The sequence below is a fragment of the Kryptolebias marmoratus genome, linkage group LG22 (assembly GCF_001649575.2).
Source record: "Kryptolebias marmoratus isolate JLee-2015 linkage group LG22, ASM164957v2, whole genome shotgun sequence".
Classification (NCBI taxonomy): Eukaryota; Metazoa; Chordata; class Actinopteri; order Cyprinodontiformes; family Rivulidae; genus Kryptolebias; species Kryptolebias marmoratus.
In genome coordinates, this window is record NC_051451.1 from 17,303,913 (window position 1) to 17,328,705 (window position 24,793).

General features: G+C 40.3%; 1 protein-coding gene across 2 annotated transcripts; it reads left to right on the forward strand.

Annotated features, from left to right (window-relative positions):
- Positions 1 to 321: 321 nt before the first annotated feature.
- On the forward strand, positions 322 to 24,501 carry LOC108242447 (protein FAM53B). 2 transcript variants are annotated; one of them, XM_017427278.3, is made up of 5 exons: positions 322 to 436; positions 12,832 to 13,087; positions 15,184 to 15,238; positions 16,956 to 17,821; positions 23,343 to 24,501. In XM_017427278.3, the coding sequence occupies exons 2-5, from the start codon at positions 13,007 to 13,009 to the stop codon at positions 23,691 to 23,693; spliced, it is 1,353 nt and encodes a 450-aa protein (XP_017282767.1). In that variant the 5' UTR covers positions 322 to 436; positions 12,832 to 13,006; the 3' UTR covers positions 23,694 to 24,501. The 2 variants fall into 2 exon arrangements, with proteins under 2 accessions (XP_017282767.1, XP_017282760.1); XM_017427271.3 differs by having other exon boundaries at positions 323 to 436; positions 16,953 to 17,821.
- Positions 24,502 to 24,793: the final 292 nt, after the last annotated feature.

The window sequence follows — 24,793 nt, forward strand, 5'->3', positions numbered from 1 at the left end:
AGTTCAGGTAATTTTGTTGTACAGAGATGTCTAAAAACAGTCCTATCAACATCACTGAACAGCATAGTAAAAGTAGCACATGAGTAAATGCCTGTGGGAGAGCTGAAGTGGAACGTACCAACTAGAGAGGGGTGCGAGGATAAATCATTTAATTTCTTCCATGCGCGTGACCTTTCATTGGAACATTTTGTTTATTTAAATTAATAATTAAACTTGTAGAAGTTGTACTCTCGTTTTACTTGTCGGTCCATGTTTCCATATAAGTTTCCTATCCACTCAATTTCCCCTCGGTTCCCCTCCTGTCGTCCTGGTTCGCGTCAACGCGGATATTGTTACAATCAATGCTGAAGGCAGCAGCTCAGCTCTCAGCCTCTTGCAGTGCTGCTCAGTCCTGCACAGAGGGCACCGATCTGACTGCTGCTTCTGCGAGAAATCTGTGAGTTTTTTTTTCCTTTCTTTTTTTTAATCTTTGTCAAAAACAACAGATATGTACATTTGAAAAGAAAGAAAAAAACTTACTCTAACCTGCTAGTATTTTAAGTCGCCATTGCTAACATCCTTGCGTTTCTTCTCCTTTGACTGCTCTGAAGTTTACAACTTTGTTGTTCATGCTGGGCTTCCCCTAAAACATTGTCAGGTTTTCTTGGACAACAACAAGGCTAGGATGTGTTTATTATAATGTCATCACAGTAAACCAGTCTCTGTTACCTATAATCCCGACTAGGAGGATAAAAGTCCATTTTGTGCACTTTTTTAAAACTAGTCTTTGTGGAAGACTCCAGTTCAGTGTCTGATTTACCACCCCCATGGCTCAAATAGAAGTTTATGCTTAATAATATTAATAAGCAACAGAGGATCTAGAACGGGTGCACATAAGCACTTTGAGGCAGCAGACAAACTCCCTTTCATCTGATAGTCTATGTAGTGAAACTGAAGCTGCAGAATACTGTATGTGGAGAGGCAGTGTGGTTGCTCTGCAGCAGCATGTGTTGACACACAGCTCCTCACCGCAGCCTGTTAGGAGAGATTCAGAGAGGCTTTGAGTGCTTTGACTCACAAAGCTTTGTTACTTATCTCTCTCCAATCACGACCACACATACACGAGATCGTTCCCTTTTCAGATCGAAATCTGTAATTACTAATTTTGTTTTGTTTTGTTTTCTGCAGATAGTTCAGTGGAGGACGTGTTTTGTTTTAGTCGCCTCTTTCTCGGTGGGGGTTTGTTCTTCATCAGTAATGTACATGGCTGGATGTTGGGAGTCCAATCAAAACCCTAAAATGATGCATTATTGTGGCTACACATTAACGAGAAAGTCATATACTATAAATCTGTTACTACACATGAAACTGAAACCACAAGGACAAGAAATGATAAGAATGTAAAGTCCAATAAATCATCTTTTGATATATAGATGAGGCCGCCCACACCAGCTTCATTTTGCAACTTTTTTATTGCAGTGTTAGTTCCCAATCAAAGCCAGGGCACTCCGAATATAGAGCATCCTGTTTGCAAAGCTTTAAACTGCTTTTATGCCAGTGTTGTTTCTTTTTTTTTGTAGGTTAGGAAGTAAGAGTCCATCTCTGTGTTTTGCCCTGCTAAATATTGCATGACTGCTAGCTGATCTTTGTGGACACTACAAGCACTTCACCACAGCGAAGTGGTTTGGGCCCTTGTTGGAGGTACCTTGAAATGTTTCTACATCAGCCATTGGCATGAACCCACAATAAAAACTTGTTAATTTGGCCATCGTAGCAGGAAACGTTACTGGCTCTTGTTTGAATCCAGCTCAGTGACTACCAGTACAAAGAGTAGCTAAATGTTCAAGTTAGACACAAAGCAGAGAGTAAGGAAAAAAAGATCACATGCCATCCCCAGTGTCTGATTACAGATGTTGATAGGGGCTCCTCTCAAAACTTATAAATCTAAAAGAAAACTTGTTCTGTGCATTTCTCGTCTCTCTATGCACTTTTGGAAAGACGATGACGACTGCAGATTGCTTTGATTTCCAAAATAAAGCATGCAAGGAATGTCACAGCTTGGTGTAAAAATGCACTTTAGATCTTTCGAATTCTGTGATGTGAACTTGTTGCACGCCGTGGCTACTGGTGCCAGTCTCAGATCATGAGCGTACAGTAATAATGACTTCACTTATTTGTAAAAAAAATAATTTAATTAATGAAATGAGACATTATTGTTCAACTCAAGCCAACCGTCAAATGTTTTGACTAAATACAGGCCCAGTTTATGAAACCCTTGAACTGTTTAATTACTGACTGAACAAAGAGAATGCAGTCAGAAAGTTATTAGAAGTTTCTATGCGTTGTTGTATAGATTTTTACTCAAAGGTGATTCGATACCCAGGCAGGCCATTGATCACAGTTGTTGACAGTCACTTTAATGAAGTACAACTTGCTGCACTTGTACTGAACAACAGCTCTGGCACTGTTAGTCTGTGGACTTGTTTTTGGACGTGCAGGAGGCATAATTTATGGGGAGCATTTTAAGCTGCTGGGTTTTTAAAGGGGATCACCCAGCGCTCTCCGTTTGTGCTTAAGACGCACACATTTGCAAAGTCTTTGTGTTGCAAGCAAAAGGCCCTGTTAGGACTCCATTCTGTCAGCGGGCAGCTGTGTGCCTGGAGCTGAGCGAGCCTCTGGCCCATTCACCGTCTGCGTGTACCACTCTCACTCAGTACACATGCTGACACACCGGCTGCTACTTTCTCCCCTCTTATTTTCTTCCTTTATGCCTTTCTGTACATTTCACTATCTCTTTGCCATTTTTACACTGTTTGTTCTCTTCATACCATGGCTATCCTTTAATCCCAGGTTTTCTGGCATGTGATATTATTGCAAAGGCACCAGAACAGGATTGTTAGCCATGGCTGTCTGCGCCACTATGGTACTCTGTTCAGTTCAGATGCTTTCCTTTCTTCTCTGTGACCTGCAGTCATAACTGCTGCTGCTTCAGACATACTGAAACGCCCGTACTTAGTTCAAGCGGTGTGTTCATTTCAATCCTTCTATTCCTTATTTTATGTATATCCTTTCTCATTTAACGCGATAGATTTGAAAGTCTGGCGTGCTGTCGCTCACAAAGCCTAAGACCTGCAGCTGAAAAGAAAAGAAAAGAAAAGAAAAGAGGCTTTCTCAAATACACCAAAAAAGCACCTCCCCAACCCCCCCAAGACCAGACTCTAGCGATGAAATGAGAAGCATTCTGGGATGTAGTAGCAATGTCACCATCAAAACATCCAATTCTCACGTTTCTAGGTAGTGATAGTGAGTCTCTAGCTTGGGTTTGAAAAAAAAAAGAAAAGGTAGCCTTTTGACTCTCAAATGAGCATGTCTTTTCCCTAGGGGCTTAGGTTTTTTTTTTTAGTTTGTTTGCATACCCACTGTCTGGATTGTGTGTGTGTTCAAAACTTATTTTCTCCTGAAAAACCCCCCATCGTTTAGGTGAGCTAATATTTGCATTTTGTTTCTTTGTGCTATTCTTTGTGCTCTTTTATTATGAATGAATGACCACAGTTTTTATTTTCCCAAGCTATTTTAGATAGCCTTTTCCTCGAAATGGCATTCATCTCATCATGTATTTCCTGCCTTAATGATTTAACGTGGACCTGGCTTTTCCGTAAACCTATTCTTGTGATACAATCTCCCAACTGCCTTCCTTTAAAAAAAAAAAGAATAAATAAATAAAAAAAGAGAAGTGAAAGCTTCGGTTAGTGTATGGCACAGGGAATCTAATTTTGGATTTCTTTAGAACCTGTTTGCCACAACATGACAAAAAGCACCTAGTCTCTTCTCCTTGTTATGACATTTACAGTTAAATGCAATGCCTTTATGCCTAATCTTTCTTAAAACAACTTTAAAAATGATTGATAAAAGCATGTTCAAGCTTGTATCCAAAGGTCTATTTAAAATGTTTATTAAAATATTGAATGTTTTCTATTTAATGAGGTACACGGATATAATTCTTGCAGCTACAATCTTACTCAGAAAACTGGTTTCTCATGTTAATGAGAATCACTTTTAGGTACTAGAGAAGAAACATGAAGCATTTCTTATACCTAAAAGTGGTGCATATATTGCTCTTCTTTATGAATAAGATTACTGGCTCCTTTATCATTGTAGGAATTGTGTGGTAACTCCCATTTTACACCCTACTACAAAATACCAAGGGATGGCAATGTCCCATCCCACAAGCTGAGGTGGACCACAATGTCTCAAAGGCGTTATGTTCTGTGTTCATTTTTTTTGACTATACTGTGAAAGCCAATGAGCACGACTAAAATTGAGCTGTAAGCCGCAGTGGCGACTGGTAAAATCCTTCACTCGTTGAAAAAAAATAGCATGTTCACCCAACTGACTGCCAAGTTTACATCACTGCTGATTGTTGTCGAGGCCCAATAAATACCAGTGACATTTAGCATGAGATTTAATCCATTTGTGTCCTTTTCCAGTGCAGACACCTCCCAGATGCATGTGTGTGTGCGTGTGTGTGGGCGTGTGATTTATCCAGTGTTAAAAACCACAACATGTTTCAAGTTAAATGTTATTAATAGCACTTTTTATACTTTCTCAAGGTTAATGATTTATAACTTGGACTAAGACAAGCAAGATACATGTACATTATGTATTCTTCCATAAAACTTTTCTTAGCTGCCATTTTTCTTTCTTTTCCTATTTGTTTAATGAGATCAGGTGAAGGAATAACACAAGTGCAAGCAAATGGTCTCCACATAAATAAGTTTTATTCCCTTTGTAGCTTTCTGGGTAGAACTAGGGAAAATCTTTCTGTGTAACACCCAACAACATAAATTGCACCTTAAGTGACATGTTACATCTTTACATGATTTGTGTAACTAACTTGTGGCACTTGATGTGTCACATCCTCCTAAAGTGTGTTTGTGCAAGCTTGGGCTTGAAAACGGAGCCAGTGTGACCCGATAATCCTGCCTGCACAAAGATGTCTAATTTTCACGGAGACGTGTGTAATAACTTCCTCTGTGCTATATTGGGTTTTAGTCTATCAGCATGTTTTACATTGTCATATCACATGCATCTGCAGACAGGCAACAGGATTAACCTATTAGCTTGTGGGCAGCAGGTCAGCTTATTCACTGAAAAATAATTTAAGACAAATGGAGCCCAAAACTCTCTGCTGCTTAAGTTCATTTCTGTGTAGCTATGTTGAATAAAATCTCTTCAATTCTTCCATTCTTGGTTACAGTATAACTTGTCACAATCATGGTATAAGACTTAAACTAAGAATTTTGATTTGCTCCAGAATGTCTCCAGAGATTGTATAAAGTCACATAGTTTTTGAAATTATTTTTATTAAAGCAAGACCTACGATGTCTGTGATGGACTTGCGACCTGTTTAGAGTGTTACCCTGCTTCTCGCACAGTGACTGCTGGAGATAGGCACCAGCTCCCCGCGACCCGGAAAGGAGAAGTGGGTAAAGACAATGGATGGATGAATGGACTCCTACAAACACAAGAGTGCTATAAGACATAGAAAACAAATTAACCAACGAATTAGAAAGTTTAAAACAAAGATCAGTCATCAGTAGAAAACATATGGCAAGCTTGCAGTTGAAAATAAGTTGAGGTTTATTCAGTTTTCATCACTATGGCAATACTCCTTCCTGTTTATCTCTGCAGAATCGAGAACTCAACTTAAACATTCTCATTTTCTTCTATTTTTAACTTTGTAAACAGTGGTGGGTTTCATAAAAAACACCAAACGTTTCCCACCTTCCGCTTGCTCTTAAACCTTGCCTGTTTTGGACCTCTGTTAAACCGTGTGCTGAGCAGTCAGAGGGGTCCATATGGTGAGCTGAGCCCCGTCATGGATGAATGAATGGGTCAATGGAATGCTGCACAGTTTTCTTTCTGACATATTCCCATCCATACACAATCACCACCCACCCCACACCTCTACAATGTGAGCACAGTGTCATGCAAAACCACAAGGATACTTTATTGGCTGATTGGTTGTGACAGTCTGTGTAACATAACTTGCTTTTGCAGCACAGGAGTGGTCCCCCTTATTGAGCTGAACAATTGCAAGGGATTGCCAGGAGCTGTAGAGTCTCCCATGTAATGTATCCCTGATGGATTAAGGCTCCAGCTTGTGCAAAGAACAGAGCAGGCACTCATGTTTAATGGAAGAAACCACAAGCAGAATGGCAGGGATTGATTGGGTGGGGGCAGTGTAATTAGTGGGTTACCTGATGTATGGATAGCCGTGGCATGCAAGGGTTACTTCAGGGGGCAAGAGGCCCCATACTTTTCTGTAGTTAAACTAAAACACCTGATCCTATGGCTGTCAAGCTTCTAAAGATTTTAGCTAACTAATTCTTGGTCTAAGGCCCAGGGCCGACTCTGAATATATTTCAGGCTGCCTGCAAAAAAGAAACTGTTCTAAATTTGCAGGTTGCATGTCACTATGCTGCAGCTTAGCAAACTGGACTTGCACAATGATCCAGTTTCCTATGACAAACACACTCCCTGATAAGGAAATGATGAGCTGTCCAGACGTTAGTCTTCACTAGATTGGTGACGTCTGCCTTTTCCAAATCACCAGCAATCACTGTTGATCTCTGTTTGTGATCGGTTGCTATGGCTTCCGATTCAGTTCCTAAAAACAGTCTTCAACTTAGCAACTAGTTTATGAAGTTCAGCTTACTCTAAAAGGTAGGAGGCTGTGTACAACGTAAGTGAGTTAGGACGACAATGAGTTCCACATCATTGTTTTTATACATGCATTATTTGAATACAGTGGCAGCACCTTTTTTTTATTTTGGGGAGCGAGTTGAAGCTGAGTCTTAAAGTCAAAATGGGAGTAGTTCAGAACTCTGTAAGGCTGTGTCAGCAGTTTGTTTTCTTTTTTTGTATATTAAAAATAACATTTTGAAACAAAATTGCCCCAATTTCTTTTCTTTTTTTTTTAACTGATATGTTTCTGTTGTAAAGAATTGCTTCATGAGCTCATTTCAGATCAGGAAAGACGAAAACTAACTGGCCTGTGGTCTGACTAATCAAAATTTTAAAATAATTTTGGATATCACACATATGAGTCATTTTTCTGACTCATTCATCTGCTCACAGTTCTGATATAGCAGTAGCACGTAGTCACAAAACTGGAACTTTAAACTTGACACCAAATATGCAGAACAGTAATCAGTACCTTATACCATTTCAAACCACAATAAAAAAGGTAATGTTGGGGGCAAACAGGGTTTCACATTCACATTCATTACAACCAACTAATTAGCCTAAAAGGCACATCCCTGACACACTGTTTTGGGACTCGTTTGAAAATAGTGATGCAGATTTGCAAGCAGAAAGTACATCACATTTTCAACACAATGCAAAGAATATCCAACCTTGTCCAACTTTAACTTCAAATTGTGCTGCATTTATGCACCGCAAAAGTTGCAAGTTAAAATATTTTTGCTTTTAGCCAGAGTTTGGGTGCTAACTTCTAGTTACAGTTTACAGTTAATGGTAAATCAGTGGGTCTCTTCAGCCACTAAATGCTTACATATTGTTACATAATGCTGTGTCGACAACAAAGCAAAGTAAGCAAACAATATTTGAAGAGTGGCAAAATATCACCCTCAACATGTAGAACTTATATTTATATATTACATATACTTATTTTTACTCATAAAGTTTTTTTTTGTTTCTGTGTAGTGCTGCAGTATATAAACCTTTTTCTTTTTCTTTGTTCCAATCACTAATATCACACAACTTATTTATTCTAAATGTTATTGTAATTCTAATTGTAGGGACGTGGTGTTTGCTCTTTTAGTTGAATGAATTCTTTCTTTGTTGAAAAGCAACAGTGGTTTATTATGCAGTTTATGAGAAGTTAACTTGATGTCACAATGCTTTGTGCATCATTTGGGGTTTTCTCTTTTCATGTGTTTGGCAATGAAGTCGATGTGCTCCACACCCAGTTCAGCAGCAGCATTTTACCACAAGGGAAGTAGAACTCGCAAGCTCCAAAGTGTGCTTATGTCTGCGACTAGTGTTAGTTTCTCTTCATGTTCACTGAGCAGTGAGGGTGAATTTCAGTGTTTACCGGATAGACTCTTCACAAATGGTAGTTTTCAAGAATATATTTGACTCTTATTTAATTGTGGGTTTCATTTCCGATGTGTTGCCACAGATTCCTGCTTGTGTTTTAAACTAAAAGTTTAGTTAATGATGTATTTGGGATTTTGAGAGCTGGCTGCATTTAGTTTATTGGTCACAGTAGTGTGAAAAACACATCTGCAAACAGAGACCTGGGGCAACATGCATTAAACTCTGTGTAGTTTTATGACTAAAGCTGTGGCCACACACAGATCAGAAAAGTGTGTATGTGTTTTCCCTCCCGTTTTACTCAAGCTGTTTAATACTCATGCAATTATATGCACATGCACAAGGTTGACTTCAACTTCAACCTTCACCCATGAATAACAGTAGTTGGCATCCATCCATTTATCCATCCATCCAGCCATCCATTATCTGCCGCTTGTTCCTGAGTTGGGTCGCGGAGTCAGCAGCTTGAGCAGGGAAGTCCAGACATCTCTTTCCCCAGCTACGCCTTCTAGCTCTTCCAGGAGGATTGGACTGGGTCTTCCCTGCGGTCTCCTCCCAGTTGGACATGCCTGGGACCCTTCCTATGGAGGCGTCCAGGGGCCAACCTTACTAGATGCTCGAACCACCTCAGCTGCCTCTATTCAATGTGGAGGACCACCGGCTCAATTCTTAGTCTCTCCCGAATAACCAAACCTCCCACCCTATCTCTAAGGAAGAACCCAGCTACCAAGATCCTGTACTTTTGGTCAATACTCCAAGTTTGTGGCCATAGGTGAGTGTAAGAATATAGATCAATGGTCAAGCAGAGCATAGTCTTACATTTCATCTCCCTCTTCACCACAATCAGTCCACAAAAAGTAAAACTGCAGAAGCCACACTTATCCGTCTGTCAATAATTGTAGATGATAAATAATCATTCACATATAGACATTCTTTGCATTATAATTAAATAAACTTAATGAAAGCAACATCAAATGATAGAGTTTTAACACATGTAAATGAGACAGTCATGAGTGAAATAGAAAACAAATTGATTTTAATTATTAGTGGTTTTGTTTCCTAAGTCATAAATGGAACAAAACTTGCTATGTTCAGAGCAAAAGACCCTGCAGAGCTGCTGGCAGTTTTTACTACTGGGAATGCAAAAAAGTTTGACTGAAGAAACACCTCATTGTTTATGCGCATGAGACGATGTGATGGTGTGTTGTTTTTGGCCAGAGTTTGTTCTCAAGTGGGTACTAGGGTGATGGCTAAAGGACTCACTGGTATGTCTTGACCTCCCTAAGACCATTTTTACAACCTCAAGCACATTATACGTGAGAGGAGTGGCTGTGTGTTCCCTTAGAATTAACAATCTCCAATTCAGACTTTCACAAAAGAGAACCTAAATAGCTTTTTATTTATGGTCAACTGCAAAAAACATCTTATCGAAATAGGAATATAATTTGTATAAACTTTGCTATGTCGGCAGCATTATATTTGTTTGGCCCTCGTGATCTTGTTATTGTGAAATATATAAACATATATTTAAGTTACAGCCACAGATCAAAGTCTTGACACCAGACGTGCTCCACACAAGTATGCAGTAACCAGAGCCAATTGGTGATGGACAGCAAACACCCCGTCACAGAACTTTAGGGGGGCCTCAAATGGGCTCCTATTCATCTGCCTGTAGAAATCACAGCCTGGGCAAAGAGCCATATTATCTTAGCTGCTCTTTCTTGTGAGTCCTTGTGAGTCACTGACTATTGTGAGCCAATAACTGGTGTCTGCGACACAGCGTGCACAAGTCTGAGGAAAGGTTTAATCAGCTTTAAACTAGATACGATGATTTTTACACAAGAAAATGTGTTTGCTTTCTTATTTTTAGACAAATTGACTTACCTTTCGTTACTGGTATGTACAGTTGGTTTTCAAACTGGAAAGACATAGTATGTTTCCCAAGAATGTCACACTAATCTGGAAGGGTGCAGCAACATGCATCACTTGACATCAATGTAGCCTTTTGTAGTTTTGTAAATGTAACTGGTGAGACAAAACTTTAATTATGCCTCTTTCTGTGAAGGGATGTATGACAAAGTGTGTGAGGTTTGAATTGGCTTCATGGCAGCAGTTCATAAATGTCAGAGTGTTCTAAGCAACAGGAAAAAAAAACTCTTTCAAATAAAAAAACTAGAGCCAAGAAAATGGGCTTCTTCAGAGCGGTGAAAATTTGATCTGATCAGTAAAGGCCCCACACAAGTGTGCCTCGGTTTTCTGTCCACTAAGCTCTGGTTTTCTCATCATGAGCAGTCTGTTCATTAGGTAAGCATGGCTCCAGGGTTGAATTCACACTCGGTCTGCCCTCTCCCATGACCCTGCTTGCCAGTCACCAAACACAAGTGCGGGTTAGCATAAACAGACACAAGCATAAGGTGCTGTTTCAGCCCTTATGGAACATGCCGCACTTCCTCGCAGCGATTCTAAAAGCACACTGTTACAACCTCTACACATGACCATCATGCTCCTCAGCCCTCATTCTGATTAACGCACACAAATACACTCAAACCCCACCCAGAACTTGGTGTCACTCCTAATCAGTAATGCAATCTGCAAAAGTGATCACAGAAAACGTTTACTTGTCCTCCACCTCCCGCCCTGCAGCACCAGCTTCTCTTGCTTGTGGAGGCCCAGTTGTGCTCCACTGACTCTCTGGGATAAATGGAGATAATGGGAGTCATATGCTAGCAGTTGGTTTGGGGCAGGCCTGCACAAAACATTTCTAGTCTTTATGTAGTTATGAGGCTGGGAAAGAAGGAAGGGACAGTGATGACATTGTGAAACAACATGACATGGTCATATTTTTGTGTTGTCTCTTAGATTTTCTCTGTGTGAGTCCCACAAAACTTATTTAATACCCAGTGAGTGCACGCCCTTGCACTCTAGCATGTTGAATGCAACAACCCTAACTTAACAGAAAACCACATGTTACATGAGAAGGATGACATTGCAGGTCTGGAGAATCCATTAGCCTCATGTGTTGTTCCACATTAGAAAGCTGTCACTAGCCAACAGTTATTCTGATGTGCAGTGATATTACATGTTTTTATTTTACTGTGTCAGGTGGTGGGTTAATGAAAGACCAAGGCTTAATCCCAAAGTCTCGTAGCTATTTATTTTACAGAAAGTGCATCTTGGCTTTCCTATCATTTCCCAACATGTTTCACGCATGTTAAGTCGTGTCAAAAAAAGCAGAACCGAGCAACAAACACACCATCTGCCAAACACGTAACCCCCTTCACAACTTTTAAGAGTTGTGTTTATTGCAGTTTTGCTTTTGCCAAATGTGAATGCAGGCAACCACATCTCCATATACGTTCCTCCTCCAGTCAGGTTTCCGTGCCACATCTGCGGTCGTTTGATGCGAGTGATGTTTTTTCCGGGATTTGTGAAACTCTGCCTTCTGTCCCAGCATATTTAGGTTTCCATATGCTCAGTGCTTTATGTGGCAGAACCAAATGTTCTTTTGTTTACAAGGTTGAGGAAGCAGTTTCGCATTTTGCTGGACATTTTGTTTACCAAGACGGTAGCTTTATGGGTGTGTAGCAGCTCTGATAACTGAGCGGTTGAGTTACTTTAAGTATCAGGGTGGTAAAGGTCAAACAGAAAGTCTTCCTTAAAGTTGTTCATCTAGTGTTAGCTGTTAAAATTATCCCTTTGTGAACTTTCTTTAACTGTAACGGAAGCTATAGGCGTGTACTGCCAAAGTAAACATTTATGTTTTCTGTCTGCTTTTAGATGGTCTTTCCGTTACCCGTGTGTGTGCGTGTGTTTGTTCCTGTGTCTGTCTGTCAGCAAAATATCTCATGAACCACTAGACACATTTTATTGAAGTTTTCAGGACATGATCACTGAATGTACATCTGCAACTGATTAACTTTTGTAGTCAACTGGATTCAAGATGGCTGCCACACCCTCTGTCCTTGGAAAACACAAAAATGACTCTAACTCAGTCAGTTTTACAGATATTGTTCTAAAATATGGTGTGGCTGTAGCTGTGAGTCATTCGCAACGTAAACTCCAATTGCTACTCCTTGCACAAAAGTTTTGCCTAAAACTTTAGCATTAACTTTTCAAGTCAACCCTGTTTTTCTGTTAGCACAATATCTGATGAACCACTGGACAAATTTCAATGAAGCTTTCAGAAAGCAATCATCGGCCGCACATCTACAGCAGATTAATGTTTGATGTCAATCCAGTTCAAGCTCGCCGCCACAGCTAATTAACATTGGCCAACACAAGAATGGCTGTTACTCAGTCAGTTTTACAGATATTGATCAAAGATTTGATGCGGTAGTAGCTGAGAGTCATTCTCAACGCATACTTTGAGTGAGATCTTGCAATATTGCATGAGATTGCACGTAACATTATTTTTAGGGTTTGACTAAAACAGCTACAACTGTCATTTCTCAGCATAAGATGATCTTAGTCTATAAAGCTCTGGAATGAAAGGCAGCGGGTGATGAGTTCATTCTAGCTCTCCTCTTTGTTCAAACCGCCTGGGAAGCTGGATTTTTCTCACAAGTCTCTATTTGCCTACAGCTGCTCAAGGTGATGCTACCGTTTAGGCACATCTCTTTGCCAAGGTCTGCCAGACAAAACAAAAGCAGTTTTATTTTAATCCCTTTGGATGCAGTGTGGCCTATCCCTTAAATGAATGTTTATGTTTTCTGCCTTTTTCTTCGAACACAGGGATTAGCTGCTTCTGCCTCCACCGTCCTGGCTTGCGCTGCTCTTCAGATGGGAGGTCACCAGCTGCTGGTCTGCTTTGCCCGAATGCGCCATCTGCACTCCGCCCTCGTGTAAACATGGCCGCCCGTGGCCCTTTTCTGCACCTGAACGCCCCGGAGCAGAGCTGCTCGTTACCATGGTGATCATTTTCTCAAAAACACTGGAAAAGAAGAAGGGTGTCAATGATGTAACGTCCAAGAGCATCGAGAGACGGCCGGTGAGAAAAACTTTATTTATTTATTAAATCTTCACGGAAGAGAAACTGGTCATTTACAATTGTTATAAAAGTCACTACACTTGCACAGCCCCAGTGAGCATGGCAGACCAGAATTTTTCATTTAAAATCAACTGACTGGTGTAATAGGCTTTCCAAAAAATATTATTGCTTCTTTTACAGTTTAGTTTTACCCTGAAACCTTAACTGCAGCAGGTTAACGACATTAAACAGTGTAATAGTGCACTGCGTTTGTGAGAAGCCGCTCCGAAGCACTTTTTCACCTTTTTTTGCAAACACTTTGGTTTCACTTCTAAAAAGTCAGATACCAAGCATTTACATTTGATTTTTATCTTACTACTCCTTTTATGCTGCACTAAAGAGAAGCTTTAAGTGGCTGCTTTTGTCCTGTTTTCATTCTGAAAAGAATACAAACTCTAAAAATTAGTTCAACCACTCAAACGTATCCTCTGAACCAACACTGAGACGTCTTCTTTAATAAAAATGTTAGAAATAGTCTTACAGCCAGGGCCTCAAGCCTTGAATTAGGATTTATTTTCTTTAACGTCTTAAACAAAAGATCAGGTTCTCTCTCTGTTTTTTTAGATCTTAGCTACAGGTTTAATCTGTGAATAAAAAAAGCCAGAAGACTGATGTGTTTAGTTTAGGCTACATCGCTTTTTCACTCCTACAAGGTAATAAGCACTGAGGTGTGATTGTACCAGCTCTGTTTGTCATTTAATCATCTTCTGTAACACAATAAGCTTTGTTTTGGATTCAGTGACCTGTATCTTAGAAAATATTTTTTTTTGTTGTGGTAATAAGCCCAAGGTGAGTCAAAGCAATGAACAGTATTATGGCATGTTATTTTTGTCCTTTGGGCAGCCACCACCACCCGTCTTAACAAATAAAATCAAACAATACATAGGTATCGGATTAAAAACACTCAATTTTGTACACTCTAAATAACCTTTGTTATTTAAAGGGAAAAACAAATTTGACACCTTGTATGGTGTGAATTTAGTGAATATATTTTTCTGTAAAATTATTCTCTGGCTAATATTTGAAGTCCTTAAAATGCTAAGTTTATGTCGTAAATGTTTTAATTTAACAAATAGTTTGTATGAGTTGTGTAAGTTTCTGTATTCAGGAATTGTGTAAAGTGTAAAAGCTTGTGTTAAGAGCTTTTCTCTTTAGTGGATTATCGATTTGTGTCATTTCAATGGAAATTTGGGAGTTTCTGAGTTTCCCATTGCCATGGAATACTACACTGTTTCTCTTGTTGTATCCATTTATTTGTATTCCAGTTTATTTATGCACAGTATATGTGCTTGAGTTATATGGAATAACAGTAATCTAATCTGACCTGCTATACTTTGGTCAATAAGCAGCCAATTCTTGGCCACCTGATTTCTCTTGAGGCCATGTCTTCATCTAGGAACATTGACTTCAGTGCACATATTATTCTGTCCTGTTCAACTTAGACCTGTTGTCCTTATCAAAGGCACTTGCTTTCATATTAAATATATATATTTGTGTTTGACTTTTTATTTTTTCATAAGTTCTATTTTTGTTTTTGAGTTTTCACTGACCGAAATAGCTATGGAAGATTTTAAAAATGCCCACCAAGCAAAAGCTCAGGTGTCCGGAGGTAAATTCACAGACTGGTTTAAATTAATCTGAGGAGGTTTAATGTGTTTGTTTGTTGTTGTTGTTCCCAACCATCTCTTGCGGGACATGTTTGGCTCTAAAAGCTGCTAAATGCTCTGGTGGTCACCAGCCGTCGGAGTGTGTGCTACTCCCTGTTTCATTTCTGTTTGTTGCTGAGCAGCCAGCACATAACAAGATTTTCAGAACCTGTTCTCTGAAGCCACACAGTATAAACCTGCTCGGTAAATGATGATGACAACAATTCTGGTGAATCAAAACAGTCATTTAGCTGAAAATATGTTGGCGTCTGGTTGATTGATCCTTACATAGGATCTTCATTTTGTTTCATCTCTTTACATAGCTGCGAAACGAGTAAAAATTTGTAAAATTGTGTTATTCTTCATGTTGTGATATAGCCTGTACCCTTTTGACTGTTTGATCTCTTACAGAGCGATCTCCACACCATGAGCAGAGGGACCACCCTCTTCTCCTGTGGAACCGTGGGTGAGTTATTTTAATCTAACTCTTTTCTGTAGTTACAATTTGTACTCCTCTGTTCTTTGCACCTAACTCCAGCACAACAAATTGCTTCTTTAATGACTTGATAAGTTGAACCATCAAGGTCAGTGACCTCAGCTCTAACTGTCTTGTGTATTTTTTATCCTGTCTGTCGCACTCAGTCTCTCACTTCTCCCTTTCTCCATCTGTCAGTCATCCCCCTCTCATGATCAGAGTGCACCTGCCTCTATACTACGTTGCACAGCATTCTCATGGGAGTGAAATGTAATCGAATATGCTGTTGCCTATGTCAACAATTTCCCTTAGGCTGTTTTACAGTTGCGGTAATTACTCCCTGTGTTAAAAGACACGCAACTGTAAATACAAACCTCCGCTATCACTCACTATCATCTGTTTTTGTTTTAATGAGAGCTGTGTGGACGTCACATGCAGTGGCGTGGCGTACTTTTTCCCACTACTAATCCTGACATTAGCGTGTCTCGTTGGTTCAGTCAACACTTTTTGTCTTGCTTTCAATGGCTGGCCTATTGAAGTTTATCCGAATCTCCTTTTGTCAAGTTGTTTTACTAACATTCCTGTCAGGTCGTCTCTGTAGCCCGTGTGGATTGTTTGTCCGCCCAAAACAGTGATTTCAGGTCACCACCAGTCTGTGAGACAGCGCGCCAAACAAAGACACACATTCAGGAGGATGGGATTTAGTTTGTTTCAGTATATTATTGCTGTGAGGCTTTGCTGTCTAAGTGTTCCCTCCTGCACTTTTGTTATAGACGTATGTTGACAAGTTTTACTGCTTCTGAAAGCATTTTTCTGTCAGCTTGTTTCACAAGTTGATTTCTGTGTGAATTTAATTTTTTGGGGATGAGCATTAATGCAGGTTCAAGGGTTGAAAAATCCGATCAACTTGCCTGTTTTGTTCTGGGAAACCGTGAGATCTAGCAGGGATTTAAGCTTTCTTTTATTTATTAGTTCAGTTTCTTTTGTAAATATAAAATCATTATAAAAAGAAAGGCATTTGAGATAGTAAGAGTTTGGATTGATTACAGTCCACAGCAAAGGTTTCTAGCAGCTTATGTGAAAAGAAACAACACACTGAGTCACATTTTCGATTGCTTAACTAGACATTAACAATACTCTGCCAAGTTCTTCCTTAAAAGAACAACACTTTTCAGTCCAACTACATTTATTTTCTTTTACATTCTATGCTCTTTCTTTTGTTTTATTGCTACTATGCTTGTAGAAAAGTATTTTGGCTCTGTTTTTTGTTTTTTTTTCTGTCAGCAACGTTTGGGAGGTTTCAGAACAGTTTCACATGAGCAGCACTGGTTCAGCTGTTTGAAAATTTCCCCCAAAGCATAATCCTGTCTTTAATCTTCAGACAAATGATTAATAGTATTTTTTTGTCTTTTTTTAACACAACTCCAAAGCTCATGAATTTCTGTTAGATTATGTGTTTTGTTTCTGGTTACTGCTGTTTCTAGACAATAATCTCCTTTTATTCCTCCAAACATCTTCATCTTATAAAAAACGATTCCTTCTTACTCCTCCCATCTTTCCAAATATAATTTCTTGTTTTTAGGTTACAAGTAATAATTCTCTAATTTACATAATATAAATATTTGTTATGATATGTTAATTTACAATTCAATACATTTCTGTCTGGGCTAATTAATGTGAGTTCATATGTTTCAATTCCTTTCAGAAGCAGACAGATGGTTTGACCTGGGGCAAAGCTGTGCCATCCAGCAAGAAACTCCATGCCAGTCTGATTCCAGTCTGGAGAGCCTGTGGGATGTGATGCCTGACCCTGGGAGTCAGCTCTGGACCAAGGAACCAGGCAGCACCACTGCTATTACCAGCCTGATAAGAGATCTGACTCTGGGCAACAGCAGCACGATCAGCACCCATGTGACGTCCACCACTGCACATTACTCCACCACTGCCACCAGCCAAGCTCCGACAGCGCCCCCAAGCAAACGGCAGTGTCGCTCCTTGTCGTTCTCCGATGAATTTGGCGGGTTCCGCTCATCTTGGAAGCCCCAAGGCTCCCGCGTGTGGACGGCAGTGGAGAAACGCAGGTGCCACAGTGGAGGAAGTGTCCGAGCAGGAGGAGGAAGCCACTTTCCTATCATGCAGCGTAGCTCCAGCTTCAGTTTACCTTCGCGGTCTAGTGTCCTTTCAGATGGAATCGTGGACCTGCAATTCTTCAACCAGCAACTGCCTCTCCACCCTCAGTTCACTGCCTCTCCGATGTCCCCTGCCTCGCCTTTCTCACATCATCATCATCACCACCACTCCCACAGTCATGTCTTCCTCAGGCCTCTCTCCCTTTCCCATGAGCAGATCAGTCTGACAGAGCTCCAGAAGGAGGAAACATCAGAGACCAGCTCTCCAGACTCCACCCCAGAGCTGGGAAGACGATCTGAAGGGAGAGGTGGGGTGAAAGGGTGTCTGTCTCGGAGCAAATCTCAGCCTTGTGTGCTGAATGACAAAAAGATCGCTATGAAGCGCAGAAGACCAGAGGATGCCCAGGAGCAGCGTCCCTCCCTGGACTTGGCAAAGATGACTCAGGTTAGCAGGAAATGCTGGCACGCACAGACATGCACACACAGGCTTACATTCATATGATTGCAAGTTAATGTAATATACTAAGTCCAAGGTTTAGCAACCCCTTTTGCTTCAGTTTACATAAAATAAATATTTCTGATGGCAATGCCGCAAAATGTCCTTGACTGCATTTAGCCAAATGCTAGACAAAATATTGTCACCACACAGACAAACAATTTCATGTTTTTACACCAAAGAGAAATTCAAGAGATCCACAAACATAACAGCATCTCTCTCTCTCCGATGCTGATTAGACTGGATTAAATAAAGCTGAATGAATTTTTCTGGGTCATCAGTCCAGGGTTTCAGGGCTAAGGGATTTCAGGCTTTCCTCCTTTCAGCTGTGGAGTGGTGCTCACTGCTAAAGAAGCATTCCTCATGTTCGCTCACATTGCCCAACACTACGCTCTAGCAAGCCAAGCTTCGGTTTATCATTTCATTAACTCTGTTGGGTAAATAACCTATCCAAAAGCTGGACTCTTCGTGGTCATTTGTGACCTTCTTGCAGCTGCTAGCCTCCATTTTTCACTGGGCTGCTTCCCTTTCTTTAGCTTTCTGTCTATTATCAGGCAGTTAAAGGAAGGTGATTAATTGTAGGGATATGTAGATAAACTGAACCTTGTATTGCCTTCCCCATGTCAAAGGTTTTTGTTCTTTTGTAAGGTTAGAGGAAGCAGAGGAATGGTCAGACTATATATGACCCCAGGACAAACTCAAACCTAAAAACAGATTGGTAGAAGTTAAAGACATGTACTGTTTTAATGCTCAGTAATCCTCTGAAGTTTCTACAAATCCTTCTCCATCTCATTTGTCCTTTTTTTTCATTAAAATTAATCTGTAGCATCAAAGCCAGGATACATTTAGATCTGATTTAGTGAATCAAAATCAGATTACAGACCATGTCTGTTTTAACTTTATTTTCCTGTGCACAGCTTTTATATTGTACTTTAAGCTGTTCTTCCATAAGTCCTCTTGTCAGGGGAATTTGTTCTTTTCCTGTTCCCTGATTAGAAAGTACCATCGGTTTATTCATCTACCCTCCCTTCCTTTTCCAAAAACAGTTGTGCTCCCAGCTATTCACCCTCAGGACTCAGCCAGGGCTGGATCAACTGGGCCTGGGTAATAGAGCCCAGCAGGCATGTTTCCTCTAGTCATGCCAGCTGCTAAAAGGGGGAAAAATCAAGCTCACCGATTGCACATTTATACTCGCAAATACACAAAGACAAGATTCGAAGTCAGTTTTATCTTTGCTTTTTATGCCTCTGCTGATTACAAGTTTGTTCTTAGAGTGAGGCAAGCTGTGTTCTTGGCTCTGTTTTTGCAGATCATCCTTATCTGCTTTCACCACGACAGCCAGCATTGTTGAAACGAGTTAGGTTGTACAGGTTAGATGGGTCATTGCACGTCTGCTGTAACTGTGTACTTTCTCACCCTTGTGCATGCCTAGGGCGAGGAATGTAACACAATGCATGCAGTATAATTTAAAATGCATGTACTCAATACCGGTGCAAGTAAAACTTTATGTGTCATTGTTATTAATCAGTTTCTATAACAACGAGTCTGCATCAAAAGTTTCCAGGACCTCAATCCGTAAGGATGCAATTTCTAACTGTATATTTAGTAACCCAAAAACCATAGAAACACTTGTTGGAGATTCTCATTCTTTTTGTTGGTCAACAAATTTGCTCATCTCAGTGTGAGCCAGAAAAAAGGTGCAACTTCATGATAGCAAGCTGACTAGGAGAAAAGTACTCATGTGGAAATGCAGGGATTTGTATCCTCTTTTGTGACAACAAATATCAGATTTTAACCTGCAATTATACATGGCAGAATACACATTAGGCCTTTTACACAAAATGGTTTTGCAATATGGTTACAAAAGCAAAACTCTCTTTTTAGGCTACATTTGACTGTTCAAAAATGCACCTGTTCAGTCAGCTTAATCCTGCAATAATGTGTGTTCCCACAAATGAAGCTGGCATTGTAGAACCATAGGATGCATGATGTATTCAGTGGCGCTGGTGTGAAACGCTACGCCTAAAATGTGAGTCAGACATCTCCCATTTTAAATTGGAGATGACAATCTGTGAGCTGGTCACACAGACCATATGTCAACACTATATCACACTCTGAAGTTGTGATGTTGGCTTATCCTTTCATAAATCGATTGTTTCATGTTTGTCACTTCCTCAATCGGCAGCTCAGTGGTGTAACAGCTGTGAGTTCACTTGAACTTCTATGCTGACTCGGCCCTTAAATCTCATCTGATGGGCTTTATGTTGACAAAATGTTTTGTTTCCACCTTTGGATCAGCTCATTGGAATTGTAGTAGCAATAGAACTTTAAGGTTGCTCAAGGTTGTGTTTTTATTAGACTGAAATCGTAAAACAATCTTCAAATGACAACTGCTTGCATCTGTTGCACAGTGAGATATCCTCCCTTTCCTTTAAAACAGGTAGGTGTGCGTCATACCAAACTGTCAGACTGAAGTGGTGCCCTGCACAACCCTGCCTCAGGCTGTCAGTAAAGACATTTTCCTTTATCTCACACCTATCGAGCTTGTTGGATCTTATGGGTGGGTGGATAAATAAGAAGCTTACTAAACGGAAAACAAATGTAAATGCATAGTTGGCACCACAAAAGGTGTACTGGAGGAGTTAGAAACATGTTTGACTTCATTTTAGGTGTGTTTGCGGTTCATGGGGTGAAGCATTGTGACATGTCAGTGGAACATGTTATAATTTAGTGTCTAGATTCCTTAACCACGTCAATGAAGGCAGGTGTGAATTCTGGGGATGTATGCAATGCTAATTGGCAATAACTCAGATACTTTTGGTATTTACTTACTGCCACCCCCAAAATTCCTTGAATACCCTCCTTGTCAGCAGCGTATGTCAGTTTACCCCTCTGACCACTGTCTTGTTTTTATCCCTGGCTGCCCTTCCTTGTTGGCACAACAATGTTTTTTTCCACAGAACTGTGAATGTTGCAAGCTGTCGGACAGGGAATGTTATCTCTTCATTGTAGGTCACTTGCTGAGTGATCGTTGATGTAGCATAAACTTTGCTCTTCAGGAAATGCTTGCGTGAGTTCAGTCTGGTCACTCCATAGCATGAGTTGGTTTGTTTTACAGTCTGAAAAGAAATCTTTGGATTTGCTACGTTCGCGGTTCAGGTGGTAAGCAGGGGCGTGTTGAGCAAAATAAAAGTGTGTATGTGCAGATGCCTGTGTGCTCAAAGGAGAAAGATCAGGAATAGGACAGAAAGTATTAGTCCTGCAGGAAAGCTGGCAGATAAACTCTCTATTTATGTAGTCCCACTGGCCCAAGTTTGGACTGTTCCCCAACCCCCAGTCCTCCTTCCTACATCTCAGTCCATTTCTGGGATTGCAGACATGGTGATCATAGCTGACTGCCAGCCCCTGAAGGCTTGAAGGAACACCTAAGTGGGTGTCTGAAGGTGTGTCCTTTTACTGTGTAAAACAGCATGTTTCCACTTGTCATATGTGTGCATACATCCAGTACATGCATGCATACTGTATGTAAAAAAGCAGTAGTAGTGTGAAGTCATACTGACTGTCAGCTCCATTTCTGCATCAATCAACTGAAGAGATTTCTTCTGTAATTTTTACCAACATGCATTTAATTGTATCCATCTTACATTTTTTTTTAATAGTGAAATCCAAACATGCAGACTGAATGCAAAGGCACGCACACACACACAGCAGCACAGATAAGTAATGCAGAGGTGTGCAAGTATATAATTAACTGTCAGGAATGAGTTAAATTCTTTGCTTGTAGATTTGTGTTCTCTTTTCTTTGTCAGTTGTTTGTTGTCATTTTGTCACCATGTTCAAGGTACCTTCCACGTTGAGTTTGAAGCTTTTTTGATTATTTGCATGATATTTAGGAGCATCACAGCAGGACTTTAGCTGTGGCACTTAGCAGAGTGTTGTTTGCGCAAACGATCAGGAACGTATTTGCCTAACCTTCTGGCGTGTGCTTTTGCTGCTGCTTTTTAATCCATCTTTACATCGGAGCCTCATTCTTTGTTGTAACGTCTGCCTGAATACCGGTTTGTTTCACTGTTATTTGAACAGTCTAATTTTCCCACTCAAGATTTAAATAACTAAACACGACTCCCTGGAAATCCCTTGCAATGCTCGTTAGTTGTTAGTTATGTGAAGACATAACAGCATTAGAGTCTGTGCGTATGGCAGCAGTAATGTGTGTGCGTGCGTAGATGTGTTTCATATGTCAAAGCTGGGTACAAGGCAGAAATCCAACCCTGCTCCCCCACCACCAACACACCCACCCAAAACCCAGTCTGGCTCAGTAGATTTTATAGAAAGCATATTGTGTAGAAGCTGCCTCTCCCCCTTCTTTCTTTGCTTTTCGTCTCCTCCTCTGCTGTGATAATTAGTAGGGGGGGTAATACAGGGGGTTGAGATTGAAAGCTTAGAAATCCCCTTTTCCACTCCAGCGGTGTAACTACAGCAGAAAACCTCCCACTCCTCACATGATCACCTAAAGCGTTTGCAGATGAAGTGTCGTAAATGTGAAATTTATTTAGGAAAAAGAAAGCAAACTTGAAACCCTGGACAGCGAAATTTTGGATTACAGTTTTCTCGTGGATCGTGCTAAATTACAGAACGGAAGAAAATGAGACTCCCGGTTTCCTTTTAGCAGCCAAAACCATGTCTCGACACATGCTCAACACCATTACAGGTGTCTTTCACGCAAGCCAAGGCTTTCTGGTACAAAAAAAAACAAAAAAAACTCATCTCTATTCACTGCCATGCCTCGAACATCTGCTGCTGGGGGCACTCCAGAGATCATTATTCCCTTCACTGCACTGCAAGACCGCCTTCCTTTTGTTGCAGAGGGGACATCAGGGTGAAAAAAGAGCATGAAAGCAGACAACTTTTTTGTTTGAATCTCTTTAAGGTCAAGTTTAGGGAGGAAAAATGCAGCCTTTTGTTTATATATATATGTTACCTGACTCTCCATGGAGTGTACTTCAAAAAAAACGTCATAGCCTCTGTGAACAACAATGGCTTAAATAATAAATGCTCTTTACTATTCGAGGTTGGGTTAAGTATGTGTTTGAGAGTGGCTTATAGTCATGAATAAGCCCAGACCACACTTTAACAAAAGATACCTTTTGTGGTATGCAACTTATCCCAACATTTTTTCACACAACGCAGATGGTTTAGGGCTTTCTGTATGTTCTTCTGTGGCTTCTGTGAGGACACGTGTTTACATGTTCACATGCAGTCGATGAAAGGGAATGCCAGCTTTCGGCTGCCCAAACAGAAAGCCAAATCTCATTCTAGCTTTCTGGGAAAACCTGACCTCAAATTTGCACTGCCAAACACTTTAACTTTTATAGTTTCAGTAAAGTGAAACTACAGTGACATGCACTGCAGTGTGATGCACAAACCAACATTTCTTTCTCTCCTGTCTCTCTCTGTCTCTTCTATTCAGAAACTTCAGACGTTTCAAAGCCTGAGCTGGCCAGGATTCTCAGCCTCCGACAGCTTCCAGTCAAGTCTGCCCCTGCCCTCCTTCAAGTCCGCCAGCCAATCAGAGTCAGACTTCACGGCCGTGTCTGAGCTGGGACTAGAATCACGAGAAAAGACGATCGATGACGAAGAAGAGGATTTCTCGTTCGAGGAGGTGGATAGTGATTCTGCTTGTAGCGTGGACTCGCGGCCTGGGTCTCCTACGTGCATCGTGGACAGCAAACGCACCCTCTGGAAGGGTGACTGTGGAACACAGAAGGATATTTTCCAGCTTGGGGGAGAGCTGGACCTTGACCAGATTGAAAGAAACTGAACATTTTTAGGAGATTTTTAAAGACTGTGTGAAGTCTGTTATAGAAAGTCACACTTGATGAACCAAGAAGTGACTATTAATGTGTCCTGCAAGAAAATGAATGGTTAGTTTTGTAAGGGAAAGATGTTTAAAAGACTGAGAAGGTATTCACTAAAGGTTGGCTTCTTAATGACACATATGCCTCAAACATTCTTTCTGCTTTATTCAAAAAGCAGTAACCTTAGTTGTTTATGTTTTTGAATGAAGCAATTGCCTTTTCTCAGGAGTGGAAAAGTGAGGCTTTGTCTTAAAATTATATCCCAGTCCTCACTGTCTTTCTAACCTGGTGACCTTTCCAAAATCAGCTCACCTTAGGTCTTATAGTACTGTAGCAGTAGCTGGGATCTCTTTTATTTAGGTTGGGGTAATATATATATATCTATATCTATATATATAGATATAGATATATTCAGAGTTCAGTTTTGCCTTTCCTCTTTATCTTTTCTGCACACATGTAAGTCTTTTCATCTGAATGTAGGCTCAATAAGCTTTATGAAGAGTTCTAAAAAATGAAAAGTGCCTTCTTTTGAATGCTCGCTCTCGTAGTTCTCGTCAAGAAACCTGCCTCACTGAAAGCCACTGTCTCTGACGTTCATATGCAAGGTGCATGTTTGAATAAAACACTGAATCTCTTTTGAGTTCAAACAGAAGCAGCAGTGCATTTTTCTACGCAACAGAATTTCTATGCGCTGTCTGTGATGAAGCGAGATTGCAAAGCCTTTGTTTTTTTTCTGACAAAATGGAAATAAATCGACAACCTTCACCTACATGTCTGGTTTCATTTCACTTTATCAAGGCTGGCTGCTGTTTTTTTTTCTTTTCTTCAATTTCTGTGCAAGACAGATTTTATTTTGACAGATCAAAAGTCGAAATGAGCAGCAAAGTTTCCAGGCATTCTTTACAAGCTGCACCCACTCCCCCACAATCACTTCCTGCAGACATTTCAGAGCAATTTAATTGACACCCACTCATTGCAGCTCCCCTTTCTTTAATCATAATGGATTCATTTCATTTGATTTTGTTTTTATTGGTCAAAAAATTAGATATTTTCTCTTCACATC